The 19498-nt window shown below is 39.9% G+C and overlaps 1 protein-coding gene across 1 annotated transcript in view; it reads right to left on the bottom strand.

The window, feature by feature from the left end:
* Positions 1-19498, bottom strand: part of IQGAP1 (IQ motif containing GTPase activating protein 1) — a 95441-nt gene that overhangs the window by 61264 nt on the left and 14679 nt on the right. Inside the window, exons 3-4 of the mRNA XM_045561649.1 lie at positions 2796-2952; positions 1239-1316 (exon numbers count right to left, since the gene is read on the bottom strand). Coding sequence (XP_045417605.1) covers positions 1239-1316; positions 2796-2952 — 235 coding nt within the window. The remainder of the gene's footprint in view (positions 1-1238; positions 1317-2795; positions 2953-19498) is intronic.

Genomic DNA, 19498 nt, shown 5'->3' with positions numbered 1-19498 from the left:
AAAAAAGAGGATAAAGGCTTGTCTTCTGCAAAGACTCAGCTCTGGATTGAACTCACTTCAACAGCTATGTATGCAACAATGAGCCTGGCACTATGTAAATCCCAAATATTCATGTCCAAGTGGTTTTAGTCACCTTCCGATATTCTACACCTCACTTTTTAAAAATCTTTCTTTGGTTACACAGATTTGGACTCCACAGGAAAAGTGTAAAGAAAATAAAAATCACCCCTTAATCCCATCACACAGGAATGAAAATCCTATCTCTTTACAGATTTTTTCCCCAGGAATACTCACTTTATTTTTACATAAAACTAGTGATCTCATCTTAGCCAGAACACAAACTCTTATAATCTTAAACTGGTTCCTCCTACACACACAATACATCAAAGACAATTTCCTTTGTTTACATAGGTTAATAACCTTTTTAATGGCACTAGTATTTGACTGGCTATAACAATTAATACCCCAAGTGAAGAAACACATAGTTTCGCTATCGATTTTTTTCTATCATAAGCAATGCCTTTATATATATCTTTTTGTGCTTGTCTGATTGGGTTTTTTGGGTGATAAGTGGAATTCTTAGGTCAAATGATGTAAAGAAAAAAAGAAATCAATCAATCAATCCATGCCTCCAAGAGTGACAATAGAGCATGGCCTTTATGGTAGGACTGGGTAGTTAGAAATGGCAATTTCACTAAAAGCAGCACTAAATATACTCCCGGGCAAACAGTAAGAGGATCCACACTCCCATATCAAAACTACAGCCATCACCAAAAACATATGTAGGAAATAAATGTCATTATATTACCTCCACAATTAAAAATATGAAATGACCCTTCATACTCTCTACAGATTTTTAAAATATTTCCTGTTTCCTAAAGTCAAATTTTAATGTAACAACTTTGTGAATAAATAAAAAACACTGAATTTGTACACTTTAAAATGGCACCTCTAATAGTATGTGAATTCTACCTAAGGAAAAACAGTTTTAATGTAAGTCTCCAATGTGATGTAGTAAAAGTAAATATCATCATGAGGAATTTCTCCAGGGTGAGGTGAAACAGGTATGAGGAATAGAATAGAAAGAGAACGAAACTATTTTCTAAATCAAATAGAAGAAAGAGATCTTTTAGTATTTAAAAACAGAAAAATCACCAAAGAGTCTGAGAATAACTTGACAGGTAGAATGAGAACTGTTATGCCAAAACAGCCAGAAGTATGACTATCAGGTAAGTTACCTTAGGCAATCCAATGTCATCCATGGCATTCAACCACTGAATCACGTTATCAGTGTGTCTGAAGTGGAGGCCAGTTGCCTGGAAGAAATAAAAAGACCATTAGGCACTGGTGGCTATATTGAAGCAAATACTAAATAGAAAGTCTCCTTGGAAAAGTTTCCTTGTGACACTTTAGAAGATGTCCTTAAATTTGAGGTCATTGTGCTCACGTTCTAAAACCAAGAAGCCAAACCCACATCTCAGCTCCTCTCACTTCAAAGCCAGCTGGAGAACCTTCCTGGGTGCAGCATGTTCCACAGAACACAGGCTTTGGTGGTAAATTATCTCAGATTCAATTCTTGACTAGGGCATCCGCTGGTGATATTGGGCAAATCATTTCACCTTTTAATCATTTCCCCCATCTAGAACACCTGTTTGATATGCTGTTGTAAAGATTAAGTGAGATGGTGCATGTCAAGTAATTAGTGTGGTGTCTGAACACAGAAGATACAAAATGACAGATATTATAAAATGTATCAATCAGGACTTAGATGCTACACTTAGAAATACTTGCTTCTAAATCTCTATGTCTGCTATTTTTGAGCAAGATTTACTCTCAAGAGGGCACAAAGACTTTAACTGTTGCTGCCAAGTTTCCACTTTCCTTTGCTATCTTGCTATTCTGTCAACAGAACAACTCTAGAGTTGTCTTCAGAAAAACTGTTTATTTAAAACTCAACATTTAAATCTTTGCTTTTGATTAAGGAAAGTTTCTGTTTAGCATGTTAATTTTGGCTAAAGACCTACCTCTTCCTTGTTCTCCTTTTAATTTAAACATAAAACGGAAAAATCTCTTTCGACACCATGTGCAGCCTTACTCATTCTGAGTTTGGGCCCAGTTCTTGCAGTAGATCACTCTTACATTTTCTCCTGGTTATGCGATCCTCCACTATCTTTTATACTCATCCTTTTTTTCAAATAAGAGTTCACAGGTAAGCTCCCTATAGGAGCTCTGTAGATGTAAGAATTTGGTCCTGCCAACATTCCAACTTAGCTAAGCAGTCATCATTGTCTTTTTTTTTTTTTTAGAGCCCTGGGCCACAGGAATCAAACCCTTTCACTTATCTCAATTTTCTGAAATTGTATCACTTTCCCATTGTACCTTGAACTCCAATATCATAGAGTGATGTTTCTTCCTACAGTTGCTATTACTTTCAATTTGCCAGCAAATCTCAGTGTTTGGTGAAAATTAGATTTAAAGTAGTAATTCCCCTAGTTATCTCCTCTACCTTCTAAAGAAAACCTCAGGGGACTGTTTTTTCCCCCAGGACTATGAAAACTTCTAGATATACACCATCATAAGAATTCTACCAGAAATATAGACAGCTCAAGTTCTTTTACTACTATATCTTGCCTTTGCACTAATTTCTCCATCCTGCCAGGCATTTTAAAGGCTATATTTTGTTGGAAAAAACACACCTTACACATATTTCTCAATAACTCTCACACAGAATAAAGTATGCTAACCTTCTCGCTCTAGTTTACAGAAATCTAAGCACCAAGTAAGGAAGGACTCACCTTGTATCTGGTCTGCTCTCGATCGTAGATTTTTTTCAGGGACACCACTTTGGGAGAGAAGAAGTTTCCTAGTTTAGCGAGGTAGACCCCATTCCTAAGTCCCTCCTCCAGTTCCGTGGTGGGAGGCAGATCTTCCCCCAGGCATGCTTCCATCCACCTGCACAAGAGGAGAGAGGACAACGAAAACAGAGAAGGGAGGTCAGACTCTTCCTTAGAGAGTTGAAGCTTAATTTCCACTCTCCCTAGAGAAGTTTAAGTCCAACATAGCAACACTCTTTTACAATCAGTCCCACATATATGCTTGCCCTGGCCTGGTGAGATCTGAGAGGCAGGGAACTTGGGAACATTCCTGAGCATGAATACCACCTTCTTCTCCACCCCACTCTCGTCCACTGCAGCAACACAGCCAGCTGGCTCCCCAGATCCTGGCTGCCCCAGGAACTTCCGACCCCTTTCCTCAGTCCTCAGCTTACGCCCTGAGAAGTCCTAAGAAAAACCACTCGGAACTGAAGCCACTCTCTCAATTGGGCAGAAGCTTAAATTTGTTGCTGATGTTGTTTTCCAGCTTCAGAATTCGAATCCACAGTGAATTTCTATGTTCAGGTTTTATGCACGTTTGGGGGTTATCAAAACAGAGTCAATTAGCTAAAATGCTGAAAGAAACTCCTATGGAAGCAGTAAATAGTGAATTCTTTAGTGTTTTTCAGAGGCAAGGAAGGGAGGAAAGGAAAAGAAAACTGTATTTTCCCCCTTGAATACTTCTGATGAGATTTCAGGGAAGCCTAAGATAAAACGAGGGAAAGTTTAATTGTGTATATTTTCTGTTTTTTTTTTTTTTTGAGACAGAGTCTCACTTTGTTGCCCGGGCTAGAGTGAGTGCCGTGGCGTCAGCCTAGCTCACAGCAACCTCAAACTCCTGGGCTTAAATGATCCTACTGCCTCAGCCTACCGAGTAGCTGGGATTACAGGCATGCGCCACCATGCCCGGCTAATTTTTTCTATATATATTTTAGTTGGCCAGATAATTTCTTTCTATTTTTAGTAGAGACGGGGTCTCGCTCTTGCTCAGGCTGGTTTCGAACTCCTGAGCTCAAACAATCCACCCGCCTCAGCCTCCCAGAGTGCTAGGATTACAGGCGTGAGCCACCGCGCCCGGCCTAATTGTGTATATTTTCTACCAACAGACAGGTAAGTAACCAAAAATCATTTATGGCAATGGTTTTTAACCACTTTTTGAGCCGTAGCCTCCTTTGACTGTGTGGAAAGCTATAGACACTTCCCCAGAAAAATGTATATATATTTAAACTTTACATATAATTTCAGAGATTTCATTGACTTTATGAACCCCAGATTAAGAACCCCTAATTTAAAATTATTCCACTCAAATTTTATAAGACTGATATTATCCTCACATTCTTCATTATACTGGAAAAGAAAATTCCCAAAACACCGGATGTTGCCTGGTCTGGTTTACCAAAGTAATAAATCTTTGAAAAGGCAAATGAAAAAAATGTTCAAGATACAGCAAGCTGAAATAAAAACAAGATTTACTGCCACATAAAAATTAGACATGTTTATTGGTACACAGAAATTTAAATTAAAATACAAATAAAACTGGAAGAAACATTTGAATATGCCCTATATATACATACACATATATCCACAAAAATGAATGAGAAAAACACTAACATAGCCAGGCACGGGGTACGTGCCTGTAGTCCCAGCTACTGGGGAGGCTGAGGGAGAAGGATCTTTTGAGCCCAGGCGTTCAAGGCTGCAGTGAGCTATGATTGCACCACTGCACACCAGCCTGGACAACAGTGCAAGACCCTGTCTCTTAAAAAACAACAATGACAAAAAACACTAACATACCAATAAAAATATAGGCTAAATAATATGTAAATATATTATGATCCCATTTATGTGTTTTATATTTCTTTACATTAATAAAATTGCTAGACTATAGAGTATGAATTTATCATACTTTTATAAATTGTTACTTTTATAATTCAGAATAAGTTTCTTGTATGAAGTCCATCTTTTCAAACTGAGAATACTACTCAGAATCTTTTAAAAACAAGGAAAAACAACAATCTCTCTATTTTTCCCAAATTCTATTGAATAGTCACTTAATCTCACTTTCAAATCTATTCTACCTTTAAAGTAGCTAGTGTACTGACAAACAGTAGCTACTTAAATAAAGGCTTGATGGATATATGAATGGGCCAGAGAATTTTCTACACCCAATAACAATAAACTTCTCTGGCTTTTCTTTCAAGTAGTAGAACTTAAATTGTCAAAAGGGGAAAAAAGGAACAAATGAGTTTTCCAGAAGTAGTGCCATAGTAAATTAGATACCAACTGGCAACAACTACAAAATTTAATACCTTTGCAAGAGCCTAAAGATCAGAAGGGGAATGCAGAAAAGAATGGCAGTTGCTGGTATGGAAAGATAGTTGTAGTCCAAGGACACAGCTCATATAATTGGCTTTCTAATATTTTACTGCTAAAAAGGAAACAGATAAAATCATTCTGACAAACAAATCCTGGCAACCTCAGTTCTCAGGGGATAATATAACTTGGGTTCTTATTAACAGGGGCAAACCTAACAATTATAGCCTAAGCCAAAAAACAGCCTTATAGCACATACTAGTACAAAGAAAAAATTACTCATTTTCTTCTCCAAATGAGGTGAACACACAGGGAATACCGTGGATTAGAGCACAGTAGATACTTTTGCCTTGAGTTGGAGCCAGGTACCCGAGGTATTCAGGGTCTCCGCTTCTCTGAGATTACTAGACTGAGGCCAAAACAAAAGGAGGGGCTGAGTGTGGTGGAGTGCAGTGAGCCTGCCTGTAGGCCCAGCTACTCCTTACTCTGGAGGCTGAGGCAGGAGGATCGCTTGAGGCCAAGAGTTCAGGGCCAAGGTGCACCATGATGAAGCCTCTGAATAGCTGCTACACTCCAGCCCGGGCACCTTACCAAGACTTCACCTCAAAAAAAAAAAAAAACAACTAAAAGGAGGGACTTTAGTCACATCTCCCACGCTCCTTTATCTTTATTTTCTCTACTCTGACTTTGATAAAAACAGTTCCGATTAATGACAGACATTTCCTACATGGGGTAGAATACTTTGCATATCACACAAGTCTCAGGTCAGAGGAAGAAAAGCCAACTGTGATTTGGTAGAAGGGGTTAAGCAAAGGGAGAGAGCTAGGATAAACAGAGAGGCAAAACACAGTAGTATTTCCAAACAACTGCCACAAACCCAAACTGCCCTCCAAGTCACCACACGTGCGGCTCACCCACCATTCTAAGTTGTTTCGCAATGGAGTACCACCTGATTTGCTTAACAGAATAAAATAAATCAGGACCAAACTGCTTTGAAAAGTAGGGTGCCATCTTACTATAAATTTTAGTGTTAGTTTTAAGCAGATGCCATGTTACTATAATTGTTAACATTAGCAGAAGTTTAGATTCTACTCTAATTCCAAGACACAACAAACCCTCCTTTCAGCCTTTCTCTACAGCCCACATGAGATTTCCCCTCTGCTACTAAATCACAGAATCACAAAAAGTGACAGCCAGGGACCTCACGCACTTCTGGAGCAAATGCCTTTTTGGTTCTCTTTGTTTAAAATATAACACATATCCATTAAAGAAATTACTAAACATTTCTCAAAATTTTATGACTATTTCATGTGTATTATATAGTTTCTGAAGACTAAGTTATATAAAAATTCTACCAAGTGCCTAATCAGTCACCCATGTGGGACAATTATGTCATTTTTTACTATTTTCAACAATTTAATACTGCAAGGAATATCTTTGCACATAAGGTTCTCCTGTATTTAGAATTCCATAGGAGAGGTCATTAGAAGTATAACTCTAGAATGAAAAATCATAAACATTTAAAAGTGCTTTTTCTTATTGCCCAAAAGCCTATTCAAGGGCTGTACCTATTTGAGAGGTTATATAGGCTGTACCTATATAAGAATGAGGCTTTATCCAAGGTCACCTGCTACCTAATGGGAAAGGTGGAGTAACAAGACTCCGATTTGGATTTCGAGTTTCAAATCCTCCCCGTCTATACCACGGTTGCTCTGACCACACCATCCCAAAAGCCTAAGGGGGCTGAGCTGCCCAGGCTGTATAAACAGGGCAAAGTTTCAGATCTACCATGTGGGAAAAAGGCCGGCATCTCTCTGTTCTGTCCACTTAATGAGGTTTTAGGTGTTTTAGCTTAACTGTAAATCCACCAGTGATTCTCAACCCAGACGCAAAACTGTTTTATAAAACTTAAGCATTTGATTTAGCTTTATAAATATATTTAAAAGTAAATTTATGCACAAAAGGACAATCACTGGCCAACATAGCTTTTTGCCAGTTCTCATGTCTAACACTGTCCTAGCAATAGCCATAGAACCTCAAGGGTGGCGTCTCATCAAAGATCTTCCACAGCCCACCTCACTCCCTCCTGCCTTCCGCTCCCCTCCCCCCCCATGCCCGGATGCATCCAAAATATCTTAGCCACATCATGATGCAGGCTGAGCCTGAACTCCGCTGCTGACAGGGAATCAAACCTTCAAGGAAATTTCATTTCATTTCTGGACTCTAGTAGCCAGAAAAGTTTTGTTAAGCCAGCACCAGTTCTCCACTGGCCTCTGGAGCAAAAGAACGTATGAAATAAAAGTATAATGTGGCTAGAACTGTCCATGGACTTAGAAAGACCTGGATTTATGTCCTGTCTCTGGCACTTTCCAAGGCAGTGAGCCACTTAACCAGTTTCTTCATTTGTTACAAGGGGATAACAGTACTTTCCAAATAGGTTTGTTGTTGAGGATTAACTAAGACTGCTAATAAAGTGCAAAGCCAGCACAGTGCCTGGCTGGGTATTGAAAAAGTATTTTTCCCTTTCCTCCTGTTCCCTCATGATGAGTCACGTGCTAACACTCCCGTAAGCAACATGATTCCAGTTCCTTCCAGCACTCTTCACAAAGAGACAATAGGAGCACCTGCCCACAGGGTGTTCGTGACAATTAAAAGAAATAATACTTATAAAGTGCTAAGATTACTGCCTGGCACAGAGTAAGCAAGTGCTCAGAATGTCACTGGGTACTGCCATTAGTGTTGGACACGACTCCCGGCCCCTCATATCTCTCCTGCTTATGTCCACGTTCTCCACCCGAACGCCGTGTTCCAGGTGTGGTCTGACCAGGCTGAGATGGAACAGGACTATCACCTTCATTCTAAGCACTCTGTAAGCACAAAGCCTCAGATTAAATTATTTTACTACACTTTTCCAGTCAACAGAAACTCATTTTTTTCCAAATACAGAGCTGCTAAGCCGTATCTCTACAATACCATATTAAAAACATGATTTGCATTCATCTCTCTTATATTTCTTCGTGTTAGATTCAGCCTACTGTCCCTAACATTGGCATCTTTTCTGATCCTATTTCTCCCACCCAAACTATTAACTTCCCCTTCAGCTTCACATCATCCACAAATATTAATGGGTTTTAAAGAATGAAGAGGAAGGCCGGGCGCGGTGGCTCACGCCTGTAATCCTAGCACTCTGGGAGGCCGAGGCGGGTGGATTGCTCGAGGGCAGGAGTTCGAGACCAGCCTCAGCAAGAGTGAGACCCCCGTCTCTACCAAAAATAGAAAGAAATGATTTGGATAGCTAAAAATCTATATAGAAAAAATTAGCTGGGCATGGTGGCACATGCCTATAGTCCCAGCTACTCAGGAGGCTGAGGCAGTAGGATCGCTTAAGCCCAGGAGTTTGAGGTTGCTGTGAGCTAGGCTGATGCCACGGCACTCACTCTAGCCCGGGCGACAAAGCGAGACTCTGTATCAAAAAAAAAAAAAAAAAAGAATGAAGAGGAGTTTAGCAAATGGCCGGGGTGAGAAGGCCCCCAAACAGAAGAAACAGCATGTACAAAGGCAGGGAGGCGTGAAAAAACAAGGTGTGTCACCCAGGGGCTCAGCACGGCCAGTGCTGGAAGGTGAGGGCAGGGGCCTAGGGAGGAGAGCATGAAAGAGTCAGCAGGTTGGATCATGCAAGGCCTTGTTTGTCAGGCTAAGAAAGCTCTACTTCATCCTCGCTGTGGGAAACACTGAAGGACCCGATCAGATCTATTTCAGGAAATCACTTTGGCAACAACGTAGGGTCTTTTAAATTTTCTTCATTAGCAAACAAGTACAAATGTCTTAACAAATAAGCAAATTAAAAAAAAAAAAAACAACTTCTGAGAATATCATACTAAGTGGTAACATTGGCACACCCTACAAGTCAGCAGGACTGTCAGCCTCAGTCACAGAGCTCAGCGACAAAACTTGTTTCTTATATTTCTCACAAAAGGTGAAGAAAGTGGAGAGTAGAGTTCTTAGTCCTTCCTCTCACAACAAGGGATATAAACATTCAACTTTCTCCTGAAGTTTAACCCCAGCACTGCTTTGGCAAATCTAACTCAAATACAAATTATTAAAAAAAAAAGTGATAGCAGCTCTGAAACACAACTACTACACAGGAAAACAATAACATTTGGATGGTTCATTTTCAATATAAATAACTTTTTAAAAATCTCTAACACTCTATATGGCAGATACGAAGCTAAATACCTTACAGGCATTATTTCACTTGATCTCTGCAATAACCTAGATAAGCAGTTCTTATTTTACAGATAAAGAAACTATACGTTCCAAAAAGCAAACTGTCCAAGATTACCCAGCTGGTGAGTTCACACGTGAACCCAAGTTGGTATGACTCTAAAGCCCATATCCTTAATTGCTATTGTACACTGCTTCCTTCAAAAATAATAACAGCTACCATCTACTGAACACTCACTAACAAAAGCTCAAGTCTGCCCACTGTGGTGGCTCATGTCTGTAATCCTAGCACTTTAGGAGGCCGAGGAGGGAGGATCACTTGAGGCCAGAAGTTCAAGACCAGCCTGAACAAGTGCAAGACCCCATCTTTACAAAAAAAAATAGAAAAATTAGCCAGGCATGGTGATGCACACCTATAGTCCCAGCTACTCGGGAGGCTGGGGCAGGAGGATTGCTTGAGCCCAGGAGTTTGAGGTTGCAGTGAGCTATAATCTTGCCACTACACCCTAGCCCAGGCAACAGAGCAAGACCCTATTCTCAACAAAAAGTTCAAGTTCTGAAGTTGGGCTTCCTGAAGCATCCCACACCACACTATATGACTTCATTAACAACCCTTACTATATCAAGCACCAAGACAGGGGTCTGTTATTAAACATTGGTAAAGTAGACACAATTAGTGCAAAAATTGAGGGCTTATACAAAAGCCTATCTTTAATTACATAGTAATTGTTACATATCTTTCAAATTTAGTCTGTTTTTATAAAGTTTTATTTTATGCATATTTTAAATCAGTTCTTCAAAAAAAGTTAAATACTCTGACAGCCACATATTCATTCAGGAAACATTTCTAACTTATGGCTCTATATAACACTTATCAATTGCATAATATGTGCTGAATACCAGTCCCTACCTTCAAAGAAATTGCTGTCTGGGAAGACAGATGCTTAAACAACTAGCTACAATAGGAGATGATACTTGAACTAGGCTTTGTTAAGATAAATTATATTTAGAGAGGTGGAAAATGGAGAAAAGAGACATTTAAGATAGAGAAACAGCATAAACAAACGGCAAAAAAAGCATGAAAACAAATGGCATATCAGGGACTGTCAGATCACTGTGGTAGAGGAGTAGGTGGGGATGGATCTGGATACATTAGTATTTTAACCTGAAGGCAGTGGGACCCGCAGGAGGCTGTGGAGTAGAAGAGTGGCCTGGTCAGATCTGAGACTTAGAAGGGTAATGAGGACAACAGCATAGAAGACAGATGCAAGGGAGAAATATTAGGCAACTATTTCAGGCATCCAGGTGAGAGATAATAAGGTCTTTAGGGCAATGGTAGAAACAGAAAGAAAAATGATGAGCAATCATGACCCCATTTGACAAGCTGTTAGATGGGTGGAAGGCAGGGTTCAGGGCAGTGGGGAATATGAAGGTTCCAGATGATTGGAAAAGGGAAAAAAAAAAAAAAAAAGGCAAAGTTAGTTCCTGACTTCACATTTTACAACTAACAGTAACACCAAATGGATTAGATTTTTAAAAGCCAAAAATATATGTGTGTGTGTATATATATATATACATATATATATATGAATACTTATATAATCTTGAAATGGGACAGGAATTTACAAACAAGACCACAGAAGCAGAAATCGGAAAGGAAAAGATAAACTGGCTAGTATTTAAACTTCTATAAGGCATTTTTTAAAAAACTAAATAAAACTTTAATAGGAAAGGTTACTGGAGGGAAAAAAATCACAACATATAACCAAGAGCTGATCATCTCCTAAAATCTTTATAAATATGTACAATTTAAACATTTGAAATAAATAACAAAATGACAAATATTTCCCTACAAAAATAGGCTAGAAATGCAAATAGGCAATTCACAAAAGAAGAAATATCAACAGGCTGGGCAGAGGCAGGAGGATTGAGGCCAAGAGTTCAAGACCAGCCTGGGCAACATAGTAAGACCCTGCCTCTACAAAAAAAATTTTGTTTTTCAATTAGCTTGGCATGGTGGCACATGCCTGTAGACCCAGCTACTGGAGAGGCTGAGGCAGGAGGATCACTTGAGCCCAGGAGTTATAGGTTGCAGTGAACTATGATCACACCACTGTACTCCAGCCTGGGCAACAGAGCAAGACCCTGTTTGTAAAAAAAAAAAATACAAACAGCCAGTAAATACAATAATTTTTTGAAAATTTCTTCATCTTACTACTTATCAAAGAAATGCAAATTAAAGTAACAAAATCACCATCTTCAGCCATCAGGCTAGCAAAGATAAAAAAAAATGATAATAACTTATTATCCAGTGTGTGGGGAAACCCCACATTCTCACACACAGTTCCGGAAGAAAATTTGGCACCGGTACCATCTCTAACAAACTTACAGAAACTTCTATAAAAGGAAAAAGAAAAGGTTTTGTTTTATTTTTAAAAGATGATTTGGTGACTTGTGGCATGGATGACTAAATATAAGATGATGCCATTAAACAAGACTGAGGACACCCACAAAACCAGGAGAGGATGATAAATTCATGCCTGAGACATATTCAGCTTGAACAGTCAATGGGACACCCAGTTAGTGACATCCTGCATGCAGTTGGAAATACCAGTGTGAAACTCAAGAAAAAGACCCAGGTTGGAGACCTAGATTTGTCAAATGGCACCACAGGAGTGGGAGAACTCACCAGGGAAACAGGTTGCAGAGAAAAAATTTATTTTTTTAATTTTTTTTGTGACAGAGTCTCTTTCTGTTTCCCGGGCTAGAGTGCCATGGCATTAGCCTAGCTCACAGCAACCTCAGACTCCTGGGCTCAAGCAATCCTTCTGCCTCAGCCTCCTGAGTAGCTGGGACTACAGGCATGTGCCACCATGCCTGGCTATTTTTTCTATTTGCTGGTCTCAAACTCCTGACCTCCAGTGATCCTCCCGCCTGGGCCTCCCAGAGTGCTAGGATTACAGGCGTCAGCCACCACACCCAGCTGAAAAATTTTAAAGGTGAAGGACAGTGCCTCAGAGAACAGTAACATTTAAGAGGGGAAAGAGGAAAAGACAGTCACTGTAGCAGAATGAGAATCAGGAGAGCATTACATGACAGCAGTCGTGCTGGAATTTCACCAACTTCAATGCTGCAGAGAGGGGTGGCAAATAAGCAAGAAGGTCATCTGTGACCCCCTGTAAGGGGAGTCTCTGGAGTGGTGAGGTAAAGGTCAGATTACAATAATCAGAAAAGTAACTAGAAGTGGGGAAGGAGAGGCAGCAAATGTAGGCTTCTTTTTCAAAAAGTTTGAGAAGGAAAGAAGAGAAACTGGGGAAATGGAAAAAGGGTTAGTCTGAGATGGTAGCATGTCCAGGGAAGGTGTCTTTTTTTTTTTTTTCCTTGAATGATTAAAGAAGCATCAGTCTACAAGAAAAGGATAAGAAGGGACCAAAGAGCAAAAGAAAGCAAGGTTCTGAAGAGCAGACTTAGCAGCTGGCTACAGAAAGGAACATGCCGGCTTCTTCCCTGAAGAAAAGAGGGAAGGAAATTAAGAATGACCAAGAATGACATGTTATCTAACTAACCTCTCTGAGCTTCTGTTTCCTGTCTGTAAAACAGGATTAGCAACACCTCTAAACCTCATAAATTTGCTGTGAGGATTAAATGAGATAATATATATAATACACTAGTAAGCTCTAAATAATGGTAGCTATAGATTTGTGTGTGTATACATGAGGATGTGTGTGAAACAGCTAGATTCTCAGAAATAAACCTACTTTTAGAGTCTGACACTCAGTAACTCACATAATACCTGTATACCTTGTCCTACTGATAACATTTTTCAAAGAGAGTAAATACTTGGTCCTACCTGCTCAACCACTCAGCAAGACAAAGAAATGACTATACTGAAAAACTCTACTGTGGTAAATCTTAAAACAAGCCCAGACCAAGAGCATATGTAGAAAAGAATCAGGGTGGAAATCTGAATTAGGGGTCTGTGAAGAGGAAACCAGCTGAACAAGTTCTGTAGAGCACATGACTTCAGCGGTTTCCCCGCTCGGTGCAATACAGAAGCGGAACACACCAATGCCGGAACTGACTACTCCAACCCACTGAGATTCAGTTCCTCCAGGAACAGCTCCCTGGGCACCACACCCATCTTGCAGAGCAAATACCCCTAAAAGCCAGAGTTACTCTATGCTAAAAACCTCCCAAATTTGGCTGTCTTTCCCCACAATTAGGATTTTACTAAACCACTAACACATCTGAGCACCACCTAGGCTCTGGAAACAGCTTAGTCATTTCAATATAACGGGGTAAGTCCACATCTAGAGAAGAACGAACGCAAAGTATTAGATAAAGCATTCTTCACCATATGAAGAGGGAGGGAATCAGGTGCTTCCCAGAGAAAATGGCATTTAGATCTTGAAGGATTCGTGAATGTGTGTGTGTGCATGTGTGTGTGTGCGTGTGCGTGTGCGTGAGAGAGAGAGAGAGAGAGAGAGAGAGAGAAAGAGGGGGAGAGGGGAGGGGAGGGGAGGGGAGGGGGAGGGAGGGGAGGGGGAGGGAGGGAGGGAGGAGGGGAGATAATGGGGAGAACATGTCAGACCAAGGGAAGAGAATATGCAGAGCCTTCAGGGGATGTGAAACAGGAATGAAAGGATAAGATTTGATTTAAAAGATCACTGTGACCAGTATGGACCAGGGGAAGGGGTGAGTGAGGGGAAGGAAAGGAGACAGTTAAGAAAGTACTGCAGGCCGGGCGCGGTGGCTCACACCTGTAATCCTAGCACTCTGGGAGGACGAGGCGGGTGGATCGCTCGAGGTCAGGAGTTCGAGACCAGCCTGAGCAAGAGCGAGACCCCCGTCTCTACTAAAAATAGAAACAAATTATCTGGCCAACTAAAAATATATATACAAAAAAAAAAAAAATTAGCCGGGCATGGTGGCACATGTCTGTAGTCCCAGCTACTCGGGAGGCTGAGGCAGGAGGATCGCTTAAGCCCAGGAGTTTGAGGTTGCTGCGAGCTAGGCTGACGCCACGGCACTCACTCTAGCCCGGGCAACAGAGTGAGACTGTGTCTCAACAAAAAAAAAAAAAAAAAAAAAAGAAAGTACTGCAGTAATCTAGGCAAGAAATGAAAAAGTTTTGTTTCCCAAGCCATATGAGCAAAATGAGAACTCTTGATAGCATCTGTTTTAAAAAAAACTTCTGAGTGTAAATTAGGTCAATCTGAAAAGCTATAGGAATAAGTGAAAAACCGAGGGAAATCTTTTTGTTTCTTTTAAGTAATGTATTTAACTTCTGTATTTCTTTATAACTAATACAGACCCCATCCCTGAGCAAATCATTTCATTCTTAGCATAACTGAATAGGGCAGGTCAAGCTTACTTGCAAAAATTAAATGTCTAATTGTCATATTTTAATAGGGCCCGTGGTCTTATATGGAAACTAGACTATGGTGATGGGTTGTACAACTCGGTAAATTTATTAAGTATTACTGAGTTGTACACTAAAATGGGTGCATTTTATAGTATGTAAATTATACTTTGATAAACTTTGTTTTAAAAAAGTTCAGGCTATTAGGAAGAACTACTTATTCCCAGACCCAGGCTTCAGATCCAGAGCCTGGTGAAACATTGCCATGTTCAACCTGTCTACCTAGCCATCCACCTCCATATTTACCGTGTATCGTGAAGCATGAAAAAAATCCTGAAACTGAATTAAACTGATAATAGCTACATCTTAAAAGCTACAGCCTGCTCATTACTAATTGTGAGCAGCTCTTGAGGAAAAAAACAGGTGACAGTCCTCTACGAGGTGAAAGACGGATACATATTTCTTTGGAAGAGCAATCCTCACTAGAACCCTGGGAACAAGGAGAGCCTGTACAGCAAGTATTAATATGTCAAAAACTTAATTTTCAGATCTATTTACTTAGTAAGAACATATGAGGAAGAGGATTTAACTGTGATACTCACTAAGGACATAGTCCTTGTCCTCTAAGGCTCACAATATATTAGGGAAGAGAAAGGTTATAATAAAGATATAATACATAGAGGAGATTACAGAAACACAACTCTGACCTGGGGTAAGGCTGGGTGTCCAGGCAAGCTGGGGGAATGCTAACTGAATTTTTCTTAGATAGGCAATATATTTTTAACACAGGTCAATAATACAACATGGTTCAAAAGTATAAAAAGATACCCAGTTAAAAGGAAGAAAACTTCATGAAAGGAACAGACAAGAGTGGCATATGCTACACAGATTAAGTACTAAAAAATTTCCAGGCTGCGCACGGTGGCTCACGCCTGTAATCCTAGCACTCTGGGAGGCCAAGGCGGGTGGATCACTCAAAGTCAGGAGTTCAAGACCAGCCTGAGCAAGAGTGAGACCCCGTCTCTACTAAAAATAGAAAGAAATAATCTGGCCAACTAAAATATATACAGAAAAAATTAGCCGGGCATGGTGGCGCATGCCTGTAGTCCCAGCTACTCGGGAGGCTGAGGCAGTAGGATTGCTTAAGCCCAGGAGTTTGAGGTTGCTGTGAGCTGGGCTGACGCCATAGCACTCACTCTAGCCAGGGCAACAAAGCGACACTCTGTCTCAAAAAAAAAAAAAATATTTCCATTGGACAGAGCAATTAGGCCATTGGTGATATGAGCGAGAGAAATTTCAGTGGGAGAAAGGCAGGCACAAGAATTCCATCTACATGAGTTAGGATAAAGAAGGGAATATAGAAGTTTTCCTTGAAGGAATAATGAGGGGACAATAATCAGAGGTGAGTCTAGGATTAAGGAAGTGTATCTTGAATGGGTGAGGTTGTTCACCTGCTAAGGAGAAAGAACCAATGACAAAAAAGCTGAAGTTACAGTGAGAAAAAAAGTATTGGAATAAGAACCCTAGAAGACAAGAAGGGATAGGATCCCAACCACAGACAGAAGGTTGAGTCTTAGGAGGAAAGATATTTCCCCCATCACTATAGGGAAGGAGGTCAACATGGCATGTTAAACAACATGGGATAAATTAGTCAGGGCCAAAATTTGAGGAAGATTGTTGAGAAGATAGAGGTCATCAAGCCATGATGTAGGAAGCTAGGGATGGAGATGCCCACTAAGAACAAAGGTTTCCTAAAACTTTTAGGTGATCGGTCTCACCTATCTCTGCCAACTCAAATATTACCTTCAAAAGTCACCTCTTCCACAAATCCTTCCCATGACCTACCATCGGAAATGATCTCTTCTTACTTTAAATTTCCTCTAAACTATCCTACAGCACTTTATATCTCTTTATCTCCTAACCTCCTTTTCTAATTTATCTTAGAAGCATGGTAGTTTAATGAAAGACACATACTGTCCTTTCTCTCTTGCTTAAGGACTATACTACCCCTGGTTTCAACTGTAACCAAATAATAATAATAAACAAACAAACAAACAAAAAACAACAGCAAATTACCCCCACCTCTTAATCACCGTAACACTGAAATTCTTTCTCACCACAACCCCCACAGACCACACAACTCTACACTAACTCAATTGAACAACATCCCTGAGCACCTACTTTGTGAAAAGCAGTGTGGTAAGAGGTGCTGCTGGGTACCAAGTAGAAAAAGACAGTCCCAACTCTAAAGGAGCATGGAGAAAAAGACAAATACGCATATTGTTATGCTGCCCCTTCTCTCCCATATAATGTCAGCTTCATCTTGCAAAACCCAGCCATAAAATAATCTTTCCCTAACTGAACTCTCACACATTAACTGTATGCATCATTTCCTTGGCAATTACGTATTGCCTTGTGACATTTAGACCTCTCATTCTCTGATGTTGGGTAACTTTTCAAATGTTTATGCACTGTCTGTCCAATTAATCTGTAAACCTCCTAAAGGCAGGACTGGGTTATACTTTAGCATCCTCTCCAGTTCTGCCAGGGTGTCCTGAACAATGGAGGAGTTCACAAATGTTTTTTACTTGCTTTAAAGTAATGATTTACTTTATTGGTGGTATTTTTCCCAACTTCCTCGCCATGTCAGGAAAAATGAGCAATGTAATATTATCAAGCCATTCAAAATAAAAATAGTTTTTAATAACATAGGAAATGAAAATAAAATTGTTTCTAAAATAACTTGAGAAAATAGGTTGAGAACATAGTAACAATCTTCCACGAAACTGTTACACAGTCTATGCTTGAAAATGTTCTGCAACATGAGTTTTCCCAAAGCAGCTCAGACACTTTTTGGAAATTTCTTTTTTTTTTTTTTTTTTTGAGACAGAGTCTCGCTTTGTTGCCCGGGCTACCGTGAGTGCCGTGGCATCAGCCCAGCTCACAGCAACCTCAAACTCCTGGGCTTAAGCTGATCCTACTGCCTCAGCCTCCCGAGTAGTTGGGACTACAGGCATGTGCCACCATGCTTGGCTAATTTTGTCTCTATATATTTTTAGTTGTCCAGAAAATTTCTTTCTATTTTTAGTAGAGACGGGGGTCTCGCTCTTGCTCAGGCTGGTCTCGAACTCCTGACCTAGAGCGATCCACCCGCCTCGGCCTCCCAGAGTGCTAGGATTACAGGCGTGAGCCACTGCGCTCAGCCTCTTTTTGGAAATTTCTTATTGCTATAAAGTTCTTCCTAGCATTAAACAGGTTTCCACTGCCTAGTTCAGCTCCCCTGGTACCACACATGATAAATTGAACCCCTCTTCCATTTCTCAGGCATTTTTTAGTAATGTAGGCAAAATGTTAATAGAACAGTGAATGAATTCCTATACTGGATGAGAGGCCAAACTTCTGAGATTCTGATTTTATATTCCCTCTAAATCTTGTTTGCACATTAAAATGGCCTCAGTCCTTTCAATTATTCTAAATACATAGTAATTTATAGACCCTTTATCTGCCTGGGTCACGCTCATCCAACATGCTCTAGTCCTGGAGCAATAACCAAGTCTCAACTAGTGGATTAACACCCACTGATTGGGAGTGGCTCCTCGGGTTCTGTGTTGAAAAGGATTCTGCTCTATCAGCAGTGCTTGCTGTCACTATGAAAGAACTCACCACAAATCTAACATCCTTGCTCTAGACTATCAAGGTCCCTCTTAAAAGTATGGCTTCCAGAATTGCACACCAATTTCAGGCAACCTCTGATCAGTACATAGGACAACAGAACCATCTCTTCCTTAGTTACACATACCGCATATCTATTAGCACATACCACACATCTATTAATGAATTAAAGAACATGTCAGGTTTCTTTCATTTCTTTTTCTTTTCCCATTAATGCTATTTCCACTAGTGCTACCTCTCTATCTTGTACTTAGACACTTTTGGAACCCCAGTGTAGAACATCACATTTATCTCTACTAAATTTCATCATTAGATTAAGGGTATTTTGAAAGCAGAATTTGTCATGCCATGTACTAACCCTCCAGCAACAAATTTAATATACACATTATTGGTGAGCTCATATATAGTCCCAATAAAATTGTTTACATATAACATGCCCTAAAAAGCTTTCTCTGCATTAAAAACCTAGCAGCTCTTTTCTTATTGCGATAAAATTCATAACATAAATTCTCCATTTTTAAACCATTTTAAAAGCATGCAATTCAGTGGCTCTAGTATACTCACAATGTTGTGCAACCATCATCCCTAATTCTAGAACGCTTTCACAACCCAAAAACAAACCCCACACCCATGAAGCAGTCACTCCCTATCTAGCAGCTCTTTTTGAATCTGATTTATTCAGGCAGTTACAAATCATCTTAATTATATTATAGTCTAGTTCATGTTTATCCAACCCATCTGCAAGAGTATCACAAGACGTACTTTCAAATGCCTTGCTGAAATCTAGACATTACTGTGTTTTTCTGATTCACCAATCTGGTAACCCTGTCTAAAAGGAAATGATGTTAATGTGACAGGGCTTTTCTTAGTGAGCCCATGTTGGCTCCTAAACATCAGTTTTCTCGCTAAGTGCTCATAAACCATCTACTTGACAATGTGCTCTGGAATTTTGCCTGTCTAATGTTTTGCCAGAAACTAGTTCACTAGACTAGAGTCTGTGATGTCTTCTTTTCCTTTTAAATAATTAGTATATTTGCACTCCCCATTTTTAAAA

Source organism: Lemur catta, chromosome 9, assembly GCF_020740605.2.
Source record: "Lemur catta isolate mLemCat1 chromosome 9, mLemCat1.pri, whole genome shotgun sequence".
Classification (NCBI taxonomy): domain Eukaryota; kingdom Metazoa; phylum Chordata; class Mammalia; order Primates; family Lemuridae; genus Lemur; species Lemur catta.
This window is presented reverse-complemented; position numbering and strand designations above follow the sequence as displayed.